The 24375-nt window shown below is 36.7% G+C and overlaps 1 protein-coding gene across 10 annotated transcripts in view; it reads left to right on the forward strand.

Moving 5' to 3' along the window:
- FAM172A (family with sequence similarity 172 member A) overlaps positions 1–24375 on the forward strand; it is a 503376-nt gene that overhangs the window by 70197 nt on the left and 408804 nt on the right. For all 10 annotated transcript variants that reach the window (XM_027864257.1, XM_027864253.1, XM_027864252.1 and 7 more), the window contains one exon: positions 8897–8997. In XM_027864257.1, the coding sequence (XP_027720058.1) occupies positions 8897–8997 (101 nt within the window). The remainder of the gene's footprint in view (positions 1–8896; positions 8998–24375) is intronic.

Here is a 24375-nt window from a genome sequence, read left to right on the forward strand (position 1 = left end):
CAGTTTTCTTTTATTGAATAATTTTATTTCTTTCCTTTTTATCTTTTATGCCTCCCTTGAATCTTGTATTTGAAGATCAACTTTTTTGTTGAGCTCTGGTCTTTTTATCTGGAAGGTTTGGAAGTCCCCTATTTCATTGAATGTCAATCTCCTCCCTTAAAAGATTACGCTCAGTTTTGCTGTGTAGTTCATCGTTGGTTGTAATCCAAGCTCCTTTGCTTTACAGAATATCATATGCCAAGCCTCAGATCTTTTAATGTAGAAGCTGCAAGGTCCTGGGTAATCCTGACTGTGGTTCCATAATATTTAACTTATTTCTTTCTGGCTACTTGCAATGTTTTCTCCTTGGAGTGATAAATCTGGAATTTGGCTATATTCCTTGGTGTTTTCAATTTGGGATCTTTTTCAGGTGGTGATTGGAGAATTCTTTCAATGACAATTTCATCCTCTGATGATTTCTTAAAAGATGCTCTCCAGGCTCTTTTTTGATCATGGATTTCAGGTAGACCAATAATTTTTAAATTATTTCTCCTGGATCTGCTTTCCAGGTCAGTTATTTTTTTCAATGAAGTATTTTACATTTTCTTCTGTTTTTTCATTCTTTTGATTTCATTTAAATGATTCTTGATGTCTCATAGAGTCATTGCTTCTACTTGCCCAGTTCTAATTTTTAATCAATTGTTTTCTTCAATTACCTCCTTTTCCATTTGGCCCATTTTACTTTTTAAGAAATTTTTCTCCTCAATGAATTTTTGTGCCTCCTTTTCCATTTTGTCAATTCTAATTTTTAAGGACTTGTTTTCTTCAGTGTACTTTTTTCCATTTGGCCAATTATATTTTTTAAGGACTTGTTTTCTACAGTCAATTTTTGTCCTTCCTTTTCCAAGCTATTGACTCTCTCTTGCATACCTCTCATTTCTTTTCCCAATTTTTCTTCTACCTCTCCTATTTGACTTTTAAAATCCTTCTTGAGCTCTTCCAAGAAGGCTTTTTTGGGCTTGAGACCAGTTCATATTCCTCTTTGAGGTTTTGGATGTGGGTATATTGACAATCTTGTCCTTTTCTGAATTTGTGTTTTTATCTTCCCTATCCCCATGGTAAGAATCTGTGGTCATTGTCCGTTTCTGCGTTTTGCTCCATGATGTTTGCCTGTTTCCTGGCTTTTAAAGTTGAGCTCTCCTGCTGGAGCACAGGGGGAACTGATACAAGCTTCTTGTGTTGGGAGCCTGGGACCTGGTCACTGACTTTGTGTGTTGGGGCCTCAGGTGCTGGCAGTTGGAGGCTGTAGGGGTCTGACAGCTTGCCTGGTGCTGAGCTGGGGTAAACAGCACTTAGGATGGAGGGGGACTCTGGTCCCTGGAGGATGACTGCTCTGAAGCATCAGAAGTTTTAACTGCTAGAAGATGCCTGGAGTTGTGCTGAAGTGCAGGGGAATTTGGCTGCTGGAGTCTACTGGTTCCCCTGCCTGTGCCAAGGCACTTGGGGGGTCCTGGTGTGGGCACTTGTCTGCTCTGCCACCCTAGGGTCAGGATTTCCCACTGGTTTGCGAGGTGGAGCTTGCCGCTGGCTTGCTGGGACACCTCCCATCCTGTACTGCTCTCTTTCCACCAGAGCGAGAGAGACCTTTCCCATCAATCTCCCAAGCTTCCTGGGTTAAAAGACTGCTGCACCCGTCTTTCTGCTGGCTGAGTTGTCCCGGGGTTTTTCCTGGGGCTATATTTTCTGGGTTTGTAGAGGTCAGTCAGGTAATGACTAGATTTTTTTGAAAGCTTGCTTTGCAGTGAAACCTTTCCCAAGTTGTTTGAAGAAACATGTAACATTTTCTTGAACTTTTCATCTATTTGTAGTATAATGGAAAAGGAACTTTGGGAAAAGGTTTATTTTAATTGAGCAGGACTTCGTTGAAGCAATAATAGAGTAGAAGGGGAGAGGGATTAAGGTGCTATTGAATTTTTTTTTAAAAATTGAAATTGTGCCAGTTTCATACTTGATTTGGGGACAAAACCTAGCGTAAATGAGTGTATTAAAGTAACAGAAACTAAATTTACTGCAAATGAAATCACATTTGGATTGGTAATCTTCATGGTTAGCTGAACTGTTCTCTCAACATTTTTATGATTTTACCATTTTTAGAGGAACCATTGTAAGCAGTTTCCACATAGTAATATTTGTTGCACATCAGGAACACTTCTAACTCTGACATTATTTACCAATAATTTCTTGAAGCCTCCAGTAGAAGTTTTATCTTCTTACCATTTCCATAATCAACTTTGGGCATTTAATTCTATATTTTGGATTGTCTTTGTACCCTGCTGTCATTGCCTCTTGGTTTATGCCATTTTTGCTTCACCTTGATATATTAATGTGCCTGATGGTCAATGAATTTTTTATTATTTTCTTGACTATTTTAGTTTTCATGTATGGTCTGATGACAGGCCTATTGCGAACGATGAGATAGCTGCCCCCTATGCAGGCAGTGTTGAGGGAGAGAAAAGGCAAGCATTATAAAATTTAGATCTGGATGAGGGTTTAGAGCAGGCTTGTACAACATATGGCTCATGGGCTGCTTGCAGCCTGCAAAAGGATTTCTGGTGGCCAGCAAAAAATGTATAGGATATAAAAGAAAGTAAGGATGCATCAAGTGCCTTGTCTCTGCCCTGCTTAACCCGCCTTCCACCAGTCACTATTATGCCCGTCATGTAACTTGGTGTATGGGTTGCCACTGCGCACTCTTTCCTATTTGTCATGTGACCCATGGCAACCAGCCAACCATCATCGGTCTGTTTGTAGTCTGAGAGGAGCAAGAGTCAGATCTTTTTTGCTGTGATTTCAGTCATTACTGGCATTGAATAGGGACAAAGTGAGTGCAGTCATTCACCAATATAGCTGATGCCTGCTATGTGATGAGCAGCAGGAATGTGAGGGCTTCTTCCCCTGTCTTGCCTTGTGACTGCCCTCCAAGTTACATGAGTGTCTGGTGCTCTCTCCAAGGTTAGACACTTGGTTCAGTATTTCTTTGTATGTGAGTAGTTGTGGAGATTTTTGGTTCTAACATTAAAGTTTTTGGGGTGAAGAAATGGAAGATCAAATCAGAACATAGAGTGTTTAATCTGGAGTGGACAAATAAATATGTGTTTACTTACATGAGAGAGAAAATATTGTGCCTTGTTTGTCAAGAAATAATAGCCATTCTGAAGGAATACAATCTTCATTACCATTTTGAATCAGAATATTCTGACTTAAGCAAATTATACAATAATGAAAAATAAATTAAAGCATCCAAATTGTTGAAAGATCTCAGTGGGGAATAATAGTTTTTCAAGAAAGTAAACTCAGATAATGAGGTGGCTACTAAGGTTAGTTTTCAGATTTCTAAAGAAATTGATTTTAAATATGATTCTGGAGAATGCCTTAAAAAGCAGAATTGGCCAAATGGAAAAGGAGGTCCAAAAGCTTAGTGAAGAAAATAATTTCTTAAAAATTAGAATGGAGCAAATGGAACCTAATGATTATGAGAATTCAAGAAATTATAAAACAAAACCAAAAGAATGAAAAAAATAGACAGTGTGAAATATCTCATTGGAAAAACAACTAACCTGGAAAACAAGTCCAGGAGAAATAATTTAAAAATTATTGGACTACCTGAAAACCATGATCAAAAAATAGAGCCTAAACATCATCTTTTAAGAATTTATCAAGAAAAACTACCCTGATATTCTAGAAGCAGAGAGTAAAATAGACATTGAAAGAATCCACTGATCACCTTCTGAAAGAGATCCCAAAAGGATCTCCTAGGAACATTATAGCCAAATTCTGGAGTTCCCAGGTCAAGGAGAAAATATTGCAAGCAGTCCGAAAGAAACAATTCAAGTGTTGTGGAAACACAATCAAGATAACACAAGACTTCCAATGAGATATCAGAGGGCTTGGAATATAATATTCTGGAGGTCAAAGGAGATATGATTACAGCCAAGAATCTCCCACCCAGCAAAACTGAGTATAATCCTTCAGGGGAAAAAATAGACATTCAATGAAATAGAGGACTTTGAAGCATTCTTGATGAAAAGACCAGAGCTGAATTGAAAATTTGACTTTGAAGTACAAGACTCAAGAGAAGCATGAAGAGGCAAACAGGAAAGAGAAGTCATAAAGGACTTATTAAGGTTGAACTGTTTACATTCCTGCATGGAAAGATGATATTTGTAACTCACGAGACCTTTCTCAGTATTAGAGTAGTTGGAGGGAATGTGTGTGTGTGTGTGTGTGTGTGTGTGTGTGTGTGTATTATATGTGGAGAGAGAGAGAGAGCACAGGGTGAGTTGAATATGAAGGGATGATATCTAAAAAAGAAAATTAAGGGATGAGAGAGGATTATATCTGGGAGAAGGTGAAAGGGAGAGGTAGAATGGGGTAAATTATCTCACGTAAAAGAGGTAAGAAAAAGCTTTTATGGTGGAGGAGGAAAGGAGGGAGGTTTGAAGGAATGAGTGAGTCTTACTCTCATCAGATTTGGCTTAAGGAGGGGATAACACACACACTCAATAGGGTATGGAAGTCTGCCTTGCCCTACAGGAAAATAGGGGGGAAGGAGATAAGAGAGGGGGGATAATAGAAGGGAAGGCAGATTGGGGGAGGGGGTAATCAGAAACAAACATTTTTGAGGAGAGAGGGTCAAAGGAGAGGATAGAATAAATGGAGGGTGGGATAGGATGGAGGGAAATATAGTCTTTCACAACATGAGTATTGTAGAAGTGTTTTGCATGACTACACATGTATAACCTATATCAAATTGCTTGCCTTCTCAGTGAGGGTGGATGGGGAGGGAAGGAGAGAATTTGCAACTCAATTTGCAATTTGTTTTAAAAACGAATGTTAAAAATTATTTTTACATGCAACTGGGAAATAAGATATACAGGCAGTGGGATATAGAAACTGATCGTGCCCTGCAGGAAAATAGAAAGGGAAGGGATGGGGGTGTGTGTGATAGAAGGGAGAACAGATTGGGGGAAGGGATATTCAAATAGAATGCACGCTGGTGGGGTGGGGGTGGGGGAAAGATGGGGAGAAAATTTGGAATCCAAAATCTTGTGGAAGTGAATGTTGAAAACTAAAAATAAATAAATTAATTAATAGAAAAATAAATAAAGTGGCAAAGAATAGGAAAAAAATATGATTCTGGAGTATGATAAACTGCTGACAAGAAGTGTACTACATCTTATTAACTAAATGTTGAAACTTGTACCGCTTAGCAAAGTAAGTTTTTTAACAATGTGATTTCATGATAAATAATCTTAAGTAATAGGTATAATTAATATTAATTGAAATTTCACCTTTTTGTAATATGGTTTATTTGCAAAATAGTTTAATCATTCATTATACCTTTACTTGGAAAGTGAGCAGCTAAAACCCTTGCTGCAGCCTGAGGAAGTTTAGCCTGTTTTAATTTTGGCCCCTACGTACTCTGGTTTAGAGAGATTCTGTCGTGTAATTTCCTCATTTACAGATGAGGAAAACTGAGACCTGAGAAGTATTTTGGCTTAGGTCACCTGGGAAGTAATAAAGTAGCAGAGTTGGAACTGAAATCTAAGCTTTTTGGTCGTAGATCCAATGTTCTTTCTACTATACCACCATTTTGCTTTTTTTGTGTTTTGTGCAAATTAATAAACCTTCATTCCTGTTTTGAACTTGTAGAAGAATAGCTTGTATATCACAAATGTATTTATGCTAAAAATTACACGATTTTTGTTAATGTTCATCTTATGGAAAATCTTTGTGATGTAGAGACAACCAGAGGCATATGAAGAAAAATAAAGGGATACTTGATTACTCAGTATTTCTTCTTGTTTCTTTAACTTTAGATTTTTTTCTTCTTGGAGTGAATAAATTGGCAATTAAAAATGCCCGCTTTCCCTGGCTTTTATGAGAACAGATTTTATATTTGTATCCCATATCACAGGCTTATTGTCAAGATCAAATGGAATTAAGTATATACTGTTTTTTGCAAACCCTAATGGGAAAGTATCATTGTTATCCTCAGTGCTACCCAATATAATACTTTGCAAAAGGAAGGTGTTTAATAAATGTTTGTTGAAGGAAAGAATGAATATGAGAGGATATGCTTTGAGACTTTTAACTGGCATTTTAAAGTTTGTACTACAGCATTGCATTATTCAGTTAGTCAGCCTTTGTTAGGGCTTTATAATGTGTAGCTTTCAGAAGTTTTTAAAGTAATACGTGAGTACCATTTAGCCAAAATAAACAAATAAATCTATTTCCCAGTTACCTTGTCAACAACAATGATAAAAAAATTTCCTTAGTGCAGGAGGATCCTTCCCACTTCCCCTCGGCTCATTTTGTTTTGCCCCTCTCTCATTTCTTCTTTGCCTAGGTATCCCGGTTTCTGGGCAGCATGTGTTTAGAGGAGGAGGAGGAGGTGCTGAGATTAACAGCCTTGAGTAACATTAACTTTTTTTGCCTGCCATATTGAACTTTTGATTCACATTGAGCTTGTATTCCCTCAGGACCTTTTCAGACAAATTGTCATATAGCCTATTTTCTGTGAATTTGATTTTTTGAACCCAAGGGAAAGAATTTATTATATTTCATCCTATTTTTTGGTTATTTCTTTTAATTCTGAACTTAAGAAACAGCAAATAAAGTGGGCATTTCCGTATTTCATAGACGAAAATGAAAAAGAAGATTGCACGTGAAACTATAGATGTCTTTAGAGCTGTACTATTGACTGGCCTATATCTCAGCATCTTTTCTACAGCTTATTATAAGTTCAAACTGTAACTTTCAAGCTGTCTTTTTTTTTTAAACTTCTTTCTGGCCTTCTTAACCATTTTCGTCTCTGCCTTTTAAAAAAGAATGTGCCAGTTTTCTTTTTGTTAAACAGTTCCTGTGTCCCTTGCTTACTCCACAAATTAAAAAAAAAAAAATCAACACCGAAAATAAAAACAAAATCCTTGAATCAAATCATCGTGGTTGAGCAAAACAGATCTCCACATTGGCTGTGTTAAAAATGTTTACCTTATTCTACTTCTTCAGTCTTGTCTTTTCTTTTTCAAGAAGTAGGTAGCATGCTTCATCTTTAGTTCTCTGAAATTATTGTTGGCCATTGCATTGAGTAGAGTTCTCAAGTCTTTCAAGATTGTTTTTTATTTTAATGCTGTTACTGTATAAATTGTTCTCTTGGTTTTGCTCACTTCATCCTCATCAGTTTGTACTGATCTTCCAAGGGTTCCATGGAACCATTAATTTCATCATCTCTTATGGAGCAGTACACCATGATTTATGAAACCATTTCCCTTTGTTTGTGATTCTTTGCTATTACAAACAGACCTTCTACAAATATTTTTTCTACAAATGGATCCTTGTCCTGTTTGCTGTTTTTCAAGCATAGACCTTGTAATTTTGTTAGATTTGGTCCAATGTTTTAGCTTGTTGAGATACTACCTGTGGGATTGAGTGTGATAGTTGTTCTTTCCAGCTCTATGACATCTAATAACTCGATAAATGTACCATCTTTGTTTTTATCCAGATGGCATAGTGTTATTGACAGACCATCCAGGGGGGACTCTATCCGAGACTTTTCTCTAGTTGCTGATTGACATTGAACTGTTAATGTACTATTTTGGGGGGTTGGTCATTCAGCCGGTTTTAAATTTATCTATATTATTGTCTGGTCCAAATCTCAGCATCTTGTCTACAATAATGCTTCTCAAAATTTAATTAAACTGAGTTGCTTATTGTCCCTCTGATTTATCAGACTAGTAATCCTGTCAAGAAAGACAGTTAGATTAGTCTGGTCTATTAAGCCATAAGAATCCTTGTGATTATTTCTTTTTCTAGATTTTTACATACTGTTCTTTAAATAATATATCCTAGAATGTTACAAGGGATTGAAACCAGCTTTGCTAGTTCACAGTTTGGGAAAAAGAAGGACAGGCACTGGACTTGTGATTCCATTGCTACAGAGAACTTCCATATGAATGAAATCCTTCTCCCTATGTAGGTCAATACTGTCTCTCCAACTTAGAGCCTTGAAGAAAGGGGAAAAAAAAACTGCAGATTTTTGTGGTGTAGAAGCTCTCAGCTTCTGAATAAAGTCTAATTACTTTAACCTGTGTTCAATAATTTTGACAATATATCTCAGCTCTAACCTGATTTTTCCCATTTTGTATCCTACTGTATCTCTATAGCTACTCTGTTATAGCCATGTTGGTCCACCCATTCTTCCCCAGTGTCTCACGTTTCGTTCCCTCTCTGTCTTTTGTTCATACCATTCCACATTCATGAGGGGTCTTCAAACCATTCTCTTTTCTCCCCATATCTCCAGTTATTGAAGTCCTACCCATCCCCAAGACCTTACTCATGCCACACCATAAAACTTTCTGTGATATAATGTCTGCTTATAGCAGTCACTCTCTTTTCATAACTCATACCACATATTGTCCCTATGACTAATTTGACAATCATGTGTTGATTTGTGATATGTTTTGAACTTTTGTGTTGTTGTTATTATCTTGTTTAATTTTTCAGTGTTTATGCATTGGGTCTCAGTCAGCTGTTTGAGGGCAGGGACCATGTCTTGTACATCTTTGTATCCACCATTGTATCTGACATGCAATACTCAAATATTTGTTGATTTGATTTTGAGGAAAAAAGTAAAGAATTTGAATCAATCCTTGATTCTTTTGGGTTAAGCCCTTATGTTTTTACTTTTGTGTATATATCAGTGAAATGTTGATGTCCAAAGAAAAGGGCTTATGTGAAGACTGAAGTTCTTCTGGGGGAAGCTGATTTAAAGTTTTATGGATCATCAGTTGTTCAATTTTAAATACTCTTACTAATGGACAGTAAATTACAATACTATTGTACATTTCTCTTTTAGAGGGGCAGCTGAGGCACATTACAACAGGGGAGCCATTTGTATTTAATGCCCGTGAAGATTTGCACCGATGGAACCAAAAGCGCTATGAGGCTCTTGGAGAGGTATCTCTATCAAAGTGTTTTAATACTGAAAAATAACCTTTTTAGGCTTTATTTTTCTAATTGCAAGTTTACACTGAATAAAGTTATGAGAGCCAATAAATTGTTCATACTCCATTTTTGTCCAAAAGTGATTTTTAAGTGCTTTAGAGCTTTACATTGTTATGTTAATGCATGAGAATTACATTTATTATTTAAAATATCATTCTGAACATGATGTAAAATAATTTTTTCTATGACCATTACATTTCCTGAGGCAGAAACATTGAAGCCATATTTAAAGAAGTTATATTTTGTTTTCAAAAGGTTGGATTCTGTATAGAGCAGGAGTAATTATCAACCTCTCCTGCCCTCCCCTTGAATGCTTCCCTCATAAGACAGATTGGTACAGTCAGTTATAGTGGCTCTGCTTGCCTTGGCTCACAGTAGGATTAAAAGCCTTGTAAGTAAGAGGATACTGATACAGATAGCCACATGCTCCCATAAATACTGTTTAGGATCCTAGAAAAGATAACTTATTTCATGAAGGTGTTTGTTTTGTTAAAACCAAGTTGTCTATTCTCAGACATTTGTTTTATTTTATTTTTTTTGTAAATTTTTTTTGTTTATTTTAAACTTAAATAGAAAATGAGAAAAGAAAAAAAACATTGCCATATATACAGCAGAATATTAAGAATTCAATATAAAACAGTGAATTTCCCTTTCAAGAAAACTTATATAATAAATACTACACATTGTTTTCAAAGCTGCTCAGCTTTTCTTTGTTTCCTTGTTGGCTTTCTTTTGTTCTCTGCTCTGCGCTTTTCACTTTATTTTTCCCTCCCTCCTACATAGTTTTATTTATATAAGAAATTTTTAATTTAAAGTAATCAACATTATCCATTTTACACTTCAACAGTGCTCTCACCTTATAATATATTTTAAAGTCTGATATTGCTGAGTCTACTTCCTTTACATCTTTTTTTCCTGTTTTTTTTTAAGTTCCTGACTTTTTGTTATTCCAAATGAACTTTTTTATTAATTTTTCTAACTCAGTAAAATATTTTTTTAGTAATTTAATTGGGATGACATTGAATAAATAGATTAGTTAAGTAAAATTATCATTTTAAAAATCATATTAGCTTTACCTACCCGTGAACAATAAATATTACTTCAGTTATTTAGATCTGAGTCTATTTGTATAAAAAGTGTTTATGTTCATATAGTTCCTGTGTCTGTTTTGATAGGTATCCGCTCAGGTATTTTATACTGTCTAGTTATTTTAAATGGTCTAAGACCTTTGTTTTAAAAGTGATGAATATTGATACGTGTTTCTTGGTTTGTAGTAAATAATGACATATATTACATATATATATATTCAGGTTAGTAAGTATTATTAACAGAAGGCTTAATGCTAAGAGCTGGGTATACGAAGATAAGCTACAACAAAACACTTGTTCTCAAGTTTATAATGGGATGTGGTGGTATGTATATGTGTGTGTGGTGGGAGTAGGGGAAGGCATGGAAGGAGATTTGCAAATAACTGTGACACAAAACAAAGTAAGCTAATAGCAAAGGGGAAAGACAGACTAAGACCTATGAAAAACTTGAGAATGGAGAGGACACCTTCTCCTCGGGGAGTGGCTTACATAAGCCATTATAGGTGTTGTGCTGCCTGAATTAGATCTAACAGTTAGGAAAGGACCTCAGTAAGGGGGTATGGGAAGAGTTCATTTCAAGTACTGGAGAAAGAATGAGTCCCAGCAACAGGCAGAATGAGAATGAGGTACTTGTTTGATTGAACATCGTTCCAGACTGGGCCTGACTTAGACTAGTCTGGTGATTCAGGTTTGGGATTAGAATGAAATGAGATACTCATAGACCATCTAACAATTAAGAGAAGGAAATTTACTTAGCAACTTAGCAATAGCATAGAAAAGATATTCAGTAAAGATATAGCATTAATTCAGGTGGGTGAAACTTCATGCCTTCATATTTACCTTGATGGCATGCTAGTCAAAAGAGATGTTAAGGCTGAGGGAGGAGTATCTGAGTGCATACGTACTTTTGTAGTTAGGTGACTGGAAGCTACATTAGTGGTTTGAATCTAAGACAAATGAACCAATATCTTGAGGACAGTTTTAATACCTTTTAAGGAAAAAACTAATCTAACTTAAGTGGGATAGGTGTTGCTCCTGTTACGCCAGTTAGTTTGCCTACTTTCTCTCTCTGTAAAATCTTTATGAGAGTAATTTACACACATATCAAGGGTATGCTTGATGGAAATTTGAGAATGGAATAAAAAGGCTCCAGCAGATGACTCTGAAGCAGAGCACACATTTGTAGTCATACAGTTGACCTTCTGGGGCAAAGAATACAAGATCCTATTATGTTTATTGTTTATTGATAATAAAAAGTAGATAATATTTGTTTCAATTATATATCATTATTGTATCAATAATGTTTATTGATAGTAAAAGTAGAGCTCACTCTTTAAGTTCTGCTGAAATAAGTTATACCTGTGCTAGGAAAAATGCTTGGCCCATGATAGGTGCTTAATACTTATTGATTGGTTACAAGATTGCAACATAGATAATTTTGTTTACTGACTGATTATTAATATCAAATTTAACATAAAACAGGGATACATAAGCTTGCTAAAGATATTTGCCACTGTTATGAAGAATATCTAGCTGTCAGTTCAGTTGAAAGAGGGAGTTCTTTTAGTTAGATGGTGAGGTTCTCCTGATACTTTTCTTTGTGAATAACACTGTCTTAATTGCTTCAATGCATGCAGTAATACATTTTCCTTAGTGAGGTCTATAATTGCTCAAGAGTTGGAATTAATCTACACATAAAAAATTTGCCTACCAATCAGGCTGTGTAATTTATTTTGATATAACTACTCAACAGTTGAAATTAATCTACATATGAAAAAATTGACTGCAAATCAGACTATGTAATTTATTTTGATGAATAGCCTATTGAATTGGTCTGTTTGTATATCTTTCAGACACTACAGATCAACAGAATTGAATAAGAGGAAGAGTGTGGACTAGATTACTTTTGGGAAACTGTACAGTAATTTTAGTGACCTCAAGCTTTTCCTCTGAACAAAAACTTGTCTTTTCAGTGCCCATCTTCTTGTGATGCTATTTCTCTAATTAACTCACTTTCCCTCACCACAGTATTTCTTCCAAACCTTTTCATTCCTTCTCAAACCTTCCCATCTCACTCAGTGGAGAACCTTGCTTCATATTATACTGAAACAAATTGAGACCATTTGCCAGAAGTTTTTTTGTTGTCCCCTTCCCTTCATCTCACATTACCCAGATAACTTTTGCCACTATCTCTTTCTTCACCCCTATCTCATATAATGAGATGGCCTTTTTCCTTGCCAAGACAGACCCTTGTGCTTGCTCAAGAGATCTCATTCCATCTGCTCTTCTCCAACAGATTTTCCCCTAGATCCCATTCTCTCACTTATCTTCAGACTTTCGTTGTCTGCTGGCTGCTTCCTTACTGCCTACAAACTTTCTCATGTCTCCCCATCCTCAAAAAACTGTCACTCAGTCCATCTATCCCCGCCAACTATCATCCCATATCTCTGCTTCATTTTGTGGATAAACTCCTAGAGAAGGATTTCTACAATAGGCAAGTGCACTTCATCTCCTTTCACTCACTTCTTAACTCTCTGTAGTTTGGCTTCTGACCTCATCATTCAACTGAAATTGCTCTCTCCAAAGTTACTAAAGATCTCTTAATTGCCAAATCTAATGCCTTTTCTCAATCCTGTCCTCCAGGACTTCTCTGCAGCCTTTGACACTATTGATCATCTTTGTCTAGATTTACTCTCTTCTCTTTAGATTTTTGAGGCACTGCATTCTCCTCCTATAACTCTGATCACTCCTTCTCAGTCTCTGTTCCACAGGGCTCTGGCCTGGGCTTTCTTCTCTTTTTCCTCTATACTATTTTAGTTGATGATTTTATGTGCTGCTGGATTCATTTATCATCTTTATGATGATGATTCTCAGTGTTACTAATCTAGCCCTTACCTGTCGGCTGACTTCCAGTCTTTTTTGTTTTAATGCTTTTTGGTGAGGCAGTTGGGGTTCAGTGACTTGCCCAGAATCACAGAGCTAGTAAGTGTCAAGTATCTGAGGCTGGATTTGAAACTCTTGACTCCAAGGCCAGAGCACTATCCACTGAGCCATCTAGCTGCCCCTTCTTCCAATCTTGCGTCTCCAACTAGCTAGTGGACATCTTGAATTGGACGTTTTATTGACATATTCAGCTTTCTCTTTACCCTAGTTTTGTATGTCCAGCTGTTTATTGGACATCTTGAACTGGAAATCCTTAGATATCTCAAACTCAATATGTCTGAGACTGAACTCATTATTCCCACCCACCCACCCACCTCAAACTTGCCCTTCTTCCTGACTTTCCTTTTATTGTTTAGGGTACCACCATCATTCTTATCATGCAGTCTTGAAGCCTGGGTGTTATCCTGAAATCCTTACTGACTCTCACCCCCTATAACCAGTCTGTTGCCAAAGAACTGTAGATTTTACCTTTATAACATCTCTCAAATATGCCCCTTCTCTCCTCCAACACTGCCACCACCCTGGATGGAGACCCTCAACTCACACTTGCTGGTTGTTCTGCCTGCCACAAATATCTCTCTGCTCCAGTCCATCGTCTGCTCAGCTGTCAAAGTGATCTTCCAAAAAGACAGTTTTCACCATCTAAGTTCCTCCGCCCCTTCAGTAAAATCCTGCATCTCCCCGTCAACTTTAGGATCAAATATAAAATTCTTTTTGGTGTTTAAAATTTTTTGTAACTGCTGTCCTGCTCCCTACCCCACCCCAAATTCTCATATCATTTTACACTTTCTACCCCCCCCCCCCACACACTCTGTGGCCAGTGACACTGACCTCCTTACTGTTTCTCAAACAAGAAACATAATTTCCTGACTCCAGATGTTTTCTTTGGCTATCCCTCCTGCCTGGAATTCTCTCCCTCCTCATCTCTGCCAGTTGGCTTCCCTGGCTTCCCTCAAATACCAGCCAAAATCCCATTTTCTATAGGAAACCTTTTCCAATCTCCCTTAATTTTAGTGCCTTCTCTCTGGCAATTATTTCCAGTATATCTTGTATGTAGCTTGTTATTCAGTAGTCATTAGAGTTAGTGTTGTACAGTAGAAGAAGTACAGGTGCTGTAGGCAGAGCCTGTTAGTTCAATTCTAGTCTCTGATAATTTACTATCTGTTATGTCCCTGGATAGATTACTTAACCTCCCTGCAGCTTAGTTCATTTCATTTTTATTTTATTTTTTAATTCTTTAAAAAAAATTTATTAATTTATTTTGATTTATCAATAATTACTTCCATGTGCTTTTGAGTTTAAAATTTTTCTCCCCCTTCCTCCCCAATACCCTCCCCAAAATGGCGCACAATCTGATATAGGCTATACATTTACATTCATATTAAACATATTTTTACATTAGTGATGTTATAAGTAAAAATTAAAACCAATAGGAGGAACCACCAGAAAGAGGAAACAAAACTCAACAGAAGAGAAAAAAAATAGCAATTCAACTTCCACAGTCCTTTCTTTGGATGTGGATAGCGTTTTCCATCACAAGGCCTCTGGAGATGTCTTAGATCCTTGTATTGCCAGGAAGGGTTAAATTTATCAATATTAGTCATCACACAGCGTGGCTGTTATTGTGTACAATGTTCTCTTGGTTCTGCTCACTTCACTCAGCATCAGACCAGACAAGTCTTTCCAGGTTTTTCTGAAGTCAGCCTGTTCATCATTTCTTATAGCACGATAGTATTCCATCACATTCATATACCACAACTTGCTCAGCCATTCCTCAATTGATGGGCATCCTCTCAATTTCCATTTCTTTGCCACCACAAAAAGAGCTGCTATGAATATTTTTGTACTTGTGGGTTGTTTTCCCATTTGTGTGATCTCTTTGGGATATAGCCCTAGAAGTGCTATTGCTGGGTCAAAGGGTATGCACATTTTTATAGCCCTTTGGGCATAGTTCCAAATCGCTCTCCAAAATGGTTGGATCGTTTCACAACTCCACCAACAATGCATCAGTGTTCCAATTTTCCCACATCTTCTCCAACATTTATCATTTTCCTGTTTTGTCATGTTGGCCATTCTGATAGGTGTGATGTGGTACCTCAGCGTTGTTTTGATTTGCATTTCTCTAATCAGTAGTGATTTAGAGCATTTTTTCATATGACTATAGATGGCTTTAATTTCTTTATCTGAGAACTGTCTGTTCATATCCTTTGACCATTTATCAATTGGGGAATGGCTTGTATTATAAATTTGACTTAATTCTCTATATGTTTTAGAAATGAGGCCCTTATCAGAGAGACTGGCTATAAAAATTCTTTCCCAATTTTCTACCTTCCTTCTAATCTTAGTTGCATTGGCTTTGTTTGTGTAAAAACTTTTCAATTTAATGTAATCAAAATTATCTATTTTGCTTTTTGTAGTGTTCTCTGTCTTCTGTTTGGTCATGAATTCTTCTGTTCTCCATAGTCCTGACAGGTAAACTATTCCTTGCTCTCCCAGTTTGCTTATAGTGTTAGCCTTTATATCTAAATCATGAACCCATTTTGACTTTACTTTGGTATATGGTATGAGATTTTGGTCTATGCCTAGTTTCTGCCATACTCTTTTCCAGTTTTCCCAGTAGTTTTTTTCAAAGAGTGGGTTCTTATCCCAGAAGCTGGGGTCTTTGGGTTTGTCAAATAATAGATTACTATAGTCAGTGACTACTGTGTCTTGCATATTTAACTTATTCCATTGATCCACCACTCTATTTCTTAGCCAGTACCAAGCAGTTTTGATGATTGCTGCTTTACAATGCAATTTAAGATGTGGAATGGCTAGGCCACCTTCCCCTGCATTTCTTTTCATTAGTTCTCTTGATATTCTGGACCTTTTGTTCTTCCAAATGAATCTTGTTATTATTTTTTCTAACTCTATAAAACAGTTTTTTGGTAGTTTGATTGATATGGCACTGAATAAGTAAATTAGCTTAGGTAGAATTGTCATTTTTATTATATTATCTGGGTCTACCCATGAGCAACTGATGTTTTTCCAATTATTTAGATCTGATTTTATTTGTGTGAAAAGTGTTTTATAATTGTGTTCATAGAATTCCTGGCTTTGTTTCGGGAGTTAGACTCCTAAATATTTTATAATGTCTACAGTAAGTTTAAATGGAATTTCTCTTTCTATATCTTGCTGTTGGTCTTTCTTGGTAATGTATAGAAATGCCGGATGATTTATGTGGGTTTATTTTATAGCCTGCAACTTTGCTAAAGTTGTTTATTATTTCAACTAGTTTTCTGCTTGATTCTCTGGGATTTTCTAAGTATAACATCATGCCATTCGCAAAGAGTGATAGCTTTGTTTCTTCTTTGCCTATTCTAATACCTTAAGTGTCTTTTTCTTCTCTTATTGCTAAAGCTAACGTTTCCAGTATGATGTTGAGTAACAGTGGTGATAATGGACATCCTTGTTTCACCCCCTATCTTATTGGAAATGTTTCTAGCTTGTCCCCATTACATATTATGCTTGTTGAAGGTTTTAGATAGATGCTGTTTATTATTTTAAGGAACACTCCATTTATACCTATGCTCTCTAGTGTTTTTAATAGGAATGGGCGTTGTATTTTGTCAAAAGCTTTTTCTACATCTATTGAGATGATTATGTGGTTTCTCTTAGTTTTGATGTTGATATGATGAATTATGCTGATAATTTTCCTTATATTGAACCAGCCCTGCATTCTTGGTATAAATCCTACCTGGTCATAGTGGATTATTTTTGTGATAAGTTGCTGTAATCTATTTGCTAATATTTTGTTTAAAATTTTTGCATCTATATTCATTAGAGAAATTGGTCTATAATTTTCTTTCTCTGTTTTGACTCTTCCTGGTTTAGGTATCAGCACCATATTTGTATCATAAAAAGAATTTGGTAAGATTCCTTCTTCACCTATTTTACCAAATAGTCTATATAGTATTGGAATTAATTGTTCTTTTAATGTTTGATAGAATTCGCATATAAATCCATCTGGCCCTGGAGATTTTTTCCTAGGGAGTTCATCAATGGCTTGTTCAATTTCTTTTTCTGAGATGGGGTTATTTAAGTATTTTACTTCCTCTTCTGTTAATCTGGGCAATTTATATTTTTGTAAATGTGTAACCATTTCACTAAGATTGTCAAATTTGTTGGCATATAGTTGGGCAAAATAATTCCTAATTGTTGTTTTAATTTCCTCTTCCTTGGTGGTAGCTTCACCCTTTTCATTCTTTATACTAGTAATTTGGTTTTTGTGTCTTTTCCTGTAATGTAATTTACACTTGTCTGCCTCCTCCTTTCTCAGTACATTTTCTTAGCTCAGACTAATCCACTTACTTGGATTCATTTAACCCACTTGATTAGATTTTTTTTTATCATTACATCAAAGTCAACTTATATCCATCCCCTTTATGTATACTCTTTTAACATGGTATAATAACAATACAGTTCTCAAGAGTTGCAAGTGTCATCTTCCCTTGTAGGGATGTAAACATTTTGCCCTTATTAACAACTTATTGTTTCTTTCTGTCCCATTTACCTTTTTGTGTCTCTCTTGAATCTTGTACTTGAAGATCAAATTTTTTGTTGAGCTCTGGTCTTTTTATCAGAAAGGTTTGGAAGTCCCCTATTTCATTGAATATCCATCTCCTTCCCTGAAAAATCACGCTCATTTTTTCTGGGCAGTTAATCCTTGGCTGCATTCCAAGCTCCTTTGCCTTAAGGAATATCATGTTCCAAGCCCTATGGTCTTTTAATGTAGAGTCTGCAAGGTCCTGTGTAATCCTGACTGTGATTCCATGATATTTAAATTGTTTCTTTCTGACTACTTGCAGTATTTTCTCTTTAATCTGGTAATTTTGGAATTTAGCTGCTATATTCCTTGGTGTTTTCAATTTGGGATCTTTTTCAGGCGGAGAGTGGTGGATCCTTTCTATAGTTATTTTACCTTCAGGTTCTAGGACTTCAGGGAAGTTTTCCTTTATGATTTCCAGGCTCTTTTTTTCATCATGATTTTCAGGTAGGCCAATAATTTTTAAATTGTCTCTCCAGGATCGATTTTCCAGGTAAGTTGTTTTACCAGTGAGGTAATTTACGGTTTCATCTATTTTTTTCATTTTTTTGTTTCTGTTTGACTAATTAGAACAAGTCATTAGTTTCCATTTGTTCAATTCTAATTTTTAACATATTGTTTTCTTCTGTTAGATTTTGTACTTTCTTCTCCAAATTGGTCAATTGTATTTTTAAGGGATTTGTTTTCTTCAGTGTACTTTTTTTTCCAGTTGGCCATTTGTGTTTTTTAGGGACTTGTTTTCTTCAGTGTACTTTTTTTCCAATTGGCCAATTGTACTTTTTAAGGACTCTTCTGCCTCTGTCATTTGACTTTTAAAATTCTTCTTGAGCTTTTCTAAGAAGGCTTTTTGGCTTCAGACCAGTTCATATTCCCTTTTGATGTTGCAGATGTGGGTTTGATGACAGTGTTGTTCTCTTCAGAATTTCTGTCTTGATCTTCACTCTTCTCATAATATGAATCTATAGTACGTTTCTTTTTACTCATGGTGTTTCTTTATTCCTTGGCCTTTAAAGAGATTATGCTCTCCTGCTGGGGAGCAGAGGGCACTGACCCAAGCTTCTTGTGTTGGGAGCCTAGGTCTTGGTCACTGGCTTTGTGTGCTGGGGTCTTTTATGCTGTCAGTTGGAGGCTGAAGGGTTCTGGCAGCTTACCTGGTGTTGGGCTGGAATCAGCAAGGCAGGAACTTTCAGGCAAATTTAGGTTGCCTGCTTTTCCTTTCCTTTAGCTTTGTTCAGCTCCTTTTAGATGGGTGCTGCAGGGTGTTTATCTGCCTAGGCCCCTTGCAGTGCTGCCTCCCTTAGTTGTGTTGAGGCACTGGGAGACTCCTTTGCTGTAGAATGCCAAGGCACATGATGGTTTTCTGAACTGGTTTCCACCAGTTCCCCCACCCTCACTGAGGCACTCGGAGGTCCAGCTGTTGGTGTTTGCCTCTCGACCACCTGGGCTTTGGGATCTCCTCCTGGTTGGCAGTTGGAGGCTGTAGGGTTCTGACAGCTTATTTGGTGTTGGGCTGGAATCAACAAGGCTGGAACTTTTGGGCAACTCTAGGTTGTTTTCTTCAGCTCCTTTCAGATGAATGCTGCAGGGTGCTTATCCACTGGGGGCCCTTTGTAGTGCTGCTTCCCTTATTTTTGCTGAGGCACTGGGAGGCCCATTTGTTATAGAATGCCGAGGTACCAGAATCTCCTCCTGGTGTGCTAAAGTGGGTCTTTCAGGGGCAGCTAGATGGCGCAGTGGATAGAGCACCGGCCCTGGAGTCAGGAGGACCTGAGTTCAAATCCGGCCTCAGACCAAACACTTGACACTTACTAGCTGTGTGACCCTGGGCAAGTCACTTAACCCCAATTGCCTAAAAATAAAAATTAAAAATTAAAAAAAAAATAAACTGGGTCTTTCCACTAGCTGACTGGGTGATTCCCGTTCCATACTGTTCCCCTTTTCCCAGGGTAAGAGGGGCCTTTCCGGTTAATCCCTCTAGCTTTCTGGGCTACTGCACTGCTGTACCTCATCTTTCTTCTGGTTCAGCTGTTCCAGGGTTTTTTCTGGGGTGATTTTTTCTGGGTTTTCAGAAGTTGATAGGGGAGGGTGAGAGCGACTACCTTTTTACTCCACTATCTTGGCTCCTGGAAGCGGAAGTCCAGCTTAGTTCATTTTAGGCAGCTAGGGTGGCACAGTGGACAGAATACTGTGCCTGGAGTTAGGGAGATCTGAGTTCAAATTTGGCTTAGCTATATAACTTTGACAAATGACTGAAGTCTGCTTCAGTTTCTTCAGCTATAAAATGGAGGTAATAATAGCATCTACTTTACAGGGTTTTTGAGAGAATCAAATGAGATATTATTTATAAATTGCTTAGCACAATACTTGGCACATAGTGGGCATTTAATAAATATTTGTACCCTTCTCCATCTCCATCTCATGCATAGTTGTTTGTGTGCTTTCTCCCACAACAGACTGTGATCTCCTTGAAAGCAGGGACAATCTTTTGCCTTTTGTTGTGTCCCCAGTGCTTAGCACAATGCCTGACTTAGTAGTAGTTTAATTAATTTCTTGACTAACTAGTAAGGCTGTGAACTATAGACTACCACAATCTAGAGTCAAAATTCAGAAAGTGCAATGGAGAGATAATATCATATGCATAAATAGGGTGTAGTTTATTGCCTATAAAGACTTACATGTAAGATTTTTTTATAAAAAACATCATTTAACATATGTATGATTAGAAGAGGAGGTATGCTGGTCATGTAGTGAGAATGAATGATAATAGATGTACAGCCTAAGTGCTTCATCGTTATCTGTGTAATTAAAAAATAATTTTAATTTTATTGAGAGTTTACCAGCTCCACTTGACTTGAAACCATTAACCTGCCACCTCTTTAGCAGCACAATCTTTCCTCAGTGGTACCATAAATGTTTGCTTCTCCTTTATGGTTTGGAAGTGCTCATGATCAGACTTGGAAATGGTGTTGATAATCCTTAAGTCTTGTCTTCTCTAGCCTGAGATGTTTTGTTTGTGTCAGCAGGGACTTTCATAGGGTGAAAACATGTTTCTTAATCTGACAGCACAGCTTTTCAGCATGATAAAGTTTGGTCACTTCCCCATAGTAGACAAAGTGTCCCAGAGGCCTAGTGCTATCATCAGATTCATCATAATTAGTGGATATATTGTTTTTGATCTTCCTTCATCTTCCAGACCTGGACAATCTTGGTGATCTTCTTGTTGATTTAGATGCAGTGGTGCTATAACCCTTCTGACCAGCCTAGGCCACATAAGAAAGATGCCAAGCCTCAGTGGGTTTTATGGGGTCAGTGACCCCTTTGTAGTCTTTGCTTTGGTCACTCCCATGTTGTCAGTCATCTCATGGGTACAGTAGACATGAGTATTTGCTTCTTCAGCTTCTCCTTCACCCGGGTCAGTTTTTTCAGCTTCATTGCCACCATTCACCTTGATTTCCATTAAGTGGGACTTCTGCCTTAGGGGAAGCAGGCACATCTGATATTTCTGTAATGGTCAAAGACCTGAAGCGAAATCTGCTTCCTCTTAGAAGGTCAGAGCTTAAGGGGAGTAGTCTCCAGTATGGAATGTGCAAGATAGTACTTTGGAGAATGGCAAGCAAATATTAGAATTTCTGTTTCTACTTTTTCAAAACAAAAACAAAATAGAAAGAAATTAAGCTTTATTAATATATCATATATATAGAATAGCGCTGGCACCTCATATGTCAGTTGGTCACATGGAGGTATATGAAGTATCCTAAAGGAGAAATAATTCTACCATACTAAGGGGCTGACAGCGGGACCCTGACTCATTTGTTTGCTTTCATTATGTTGTAGTACATTGCAGTTTACTTCTGCGTGGCTTAATGGATTTACAGATTTTATTAGCTAGTTTTCACTGACCTAGAACACAGAAAATAAGTGATTTTACAAAGATTCCCTCAAAGAAACTGTATTGAAGACAATAATTTTAGCAAGCACAAACAACAGAAAAGTGGCAGATATAACATAGTTCTTTGTCAACAAAATTATGAGATTAAAAACACTGATAGTCTGATCGGATATGACAAATTGACCAAAAGGATAGAAATTTTCAAGATTACTTGAAATACAGATTTACATCCACTGTCATTTAACAATGAACCTCACCTTGAAATACTAGCTAATAAATGATAGAATGTATTACAATTAGTAAGGTACTTAAAATAGCTTTTTTTATTTTAGAAAATTATGTATGTCACCCATTTTAAAAAGTGTCATCTATATACTTAAAAAACCTATATACTTAAAAAGAATTTTCTTTTCTTGTTCTTAAATGAATTTTTATTGATGTCTTTTATTTGACCTTATCTGTCTTTCCCATTGAACTGTAGTTCCCTTTCCTGGAGAGCTCTCTCATATAATAAAGTATGAAGGAAGGAAGAAAAGGGAAAAAATGACAAAACTAAACAACACGTAGAAAGGCCAGTATACTATTTAGTATACCCTGTGTAAATCACTTAGTTTCTGTTTGCCTCATTTTCTCAACTGTAAAATGGAGATAAGAACAGTACCTACATCAGAGTGTTTTTGTGAGGATTAAATGAGATAATATTTGTTAAAACTCTTAGCACAGTGCCTGACACATAGTAGGCGCAATATGAATGCTTATTCTCTTCCTCTTCTCCTTTCTTCAGAGGAAAGGTGGGGAGAAGGAAACTAGTGATGGTAAATGTCTTCTTATGTCTCTAACTGGGGACCAAGCTTGATCATTATAATTTCACAGAATTCAGTTTTGAATGTTTTCTACTTGCTCTTTTCCTTTACATTGTTGTAGTCGTTATGTATTGTTTTCTTGGTTTTTCTTATTTCACTTTGCTTCAATTCATATACAATCAATTCTGCTATAATACTGTATATGCTTTCTAAAAATAACTGCAAAAATGTGCAATAAAATCCAAAGGGCTTTTGGAGAATGTGGAGTTAAGGACCTAACACTCAAAAATTTCACCTGGGATATAAAAAAAGAAAAAAGATTGAAACCTAGTCAAAACAGTGACACAGTTTTATGCTTGTTAAATGTTTAAAAAATACATAAATACTATAATAAATCGTGGTGGTGTCTGTGACCCCAGGCTGCTGTTCCAACTCTGGAATCTGGGACACTTCAGTGGTGGTGGAAGGTGTGGGAGGGGGTACTGATGACATAGTTTTCCTCAGCCTACACCAGAGTACATAAAATAAACAAGGGACTTTTTGAAAAAGACTTGAAGTCTGCTTGTGGAAGTGGATGTCATAAGGGTTGCAGCTTGTGAATTACTGTGAAGTGATGCAGTTTTCTGTGTTCTCTAGAGGTTTTCTCAAGGAACAAATTTCACATAAGCAAACACAAAATTTGAGTTAAGTTCAAGTCATTCCCTATTATATCAATCAAGTTGAAACAAATTTGCATTTTTCCAAACAGGCATTATAGCAGACCTGACTTTGTCTTTCATACTTCCCTGTATTCATCATGTTTATTGTTTCTTACGTAACAGTCATATTATATTACATTCATGTATTGCAAATTTATTTAGCCATCCCCCAATCAATGGGCATCTACTTTGTTTTCAGTTCTTTGCTACTACAAAAAGTGCTGCTATAAATATTTTGGAACATTTTTTTTTTTTGTCACTGACCACTTTGGATATATTCCTGGAACGAAGGACAAACAACAACAATAGGTGTGGAATTTTGGAGCAAAAGGATATGGATATTTTATGGATACTTCTTTGCATAATTACAGATTTCTTTGCAGAATGGTTATACCTGCTTGTAGCTTGACTGACAGTATATTGATGTGCCCACCTTTCCACAACTCCTCCAAGACTATTTCTATCTTTTGTCATCTTTGACAATTTACTGATTATGCGGTGAAACTTCAGGGTTGTTTTGATTTGAATATCTCTGTGAGTGGTTTGGAACATTCTTGTATGTGAATGTTAATAATTCGCAGCTATTGACACAGGCATCAAGAAAGCGTTATGGATGCAGCAGTTGTTGAGTCTGTGACAATAACTTGACTTTGCAGATCTACACTAGCCTGCCCCTAAGTTGCCTCACCTGATTATTTTTACTTTCCTCCCAAACAGTTATCACAAAGTAATGATAAAACACAACACCAGCTTGGCATCTCCCTGTCTTTATCTTATGCCTACTGGCTTGTGCCCTCCTCAGGCACACCTAATAACTGCTGCTTTGCTTCTTTACATATGTAGTGCCCTACCTTCCTGAGTGTGGTAATACCATGTCTTCAGCATATTTTTATCACCAGCTAGGGCTGATCTATTCTCTTGTAATGGTAGGTGCTAAATAAGTATTTGTTAAATAATTTAAGGAAAAAGTTGTTCTGCCTTTTTTTGATGAGCACAATTTCTTAAGTTTCTGTCATCATACCTGATTTATAGGATGCCAGCTCTCCCATCTTTAACTGAACAAGCATTTCTTAAATATCTCATTCATGGCAATCAGTCAGCAAACAAAGAATGTAATAATCTTTATTTGCAAGAACATTACATTCTAATATGGAAAACAAGTTCCTATATAAATATAGACCGCATAAATATAAAGAGAATAAATACAAATATAGAGAAAGTTGTTAAATTCAGAGTAGTTTGGGAGGGAGGGCACTAGCACTTTTGGGAAGGGATCAGGAAAAGCTCTATGTAGAAGGTGATGCTTGAAAGGAGGGACTGATTC

This window comes from Vombatus ursinus, unplaced genomic scaffold (assembly GCF_900497805.2).
Source record: "Vombatus ursinus unplaced genomic scaffold, bare-nosed wombat genome assembly UNPS02014774.1, whole genome shotgun sequence".
Classification (NCBI taxonomy): Eukaryota; Metazoa; Chordata; class Mammalia; order Diprotodontia; family Vombatidae; genus Vombatus; species Vombatus ursinus.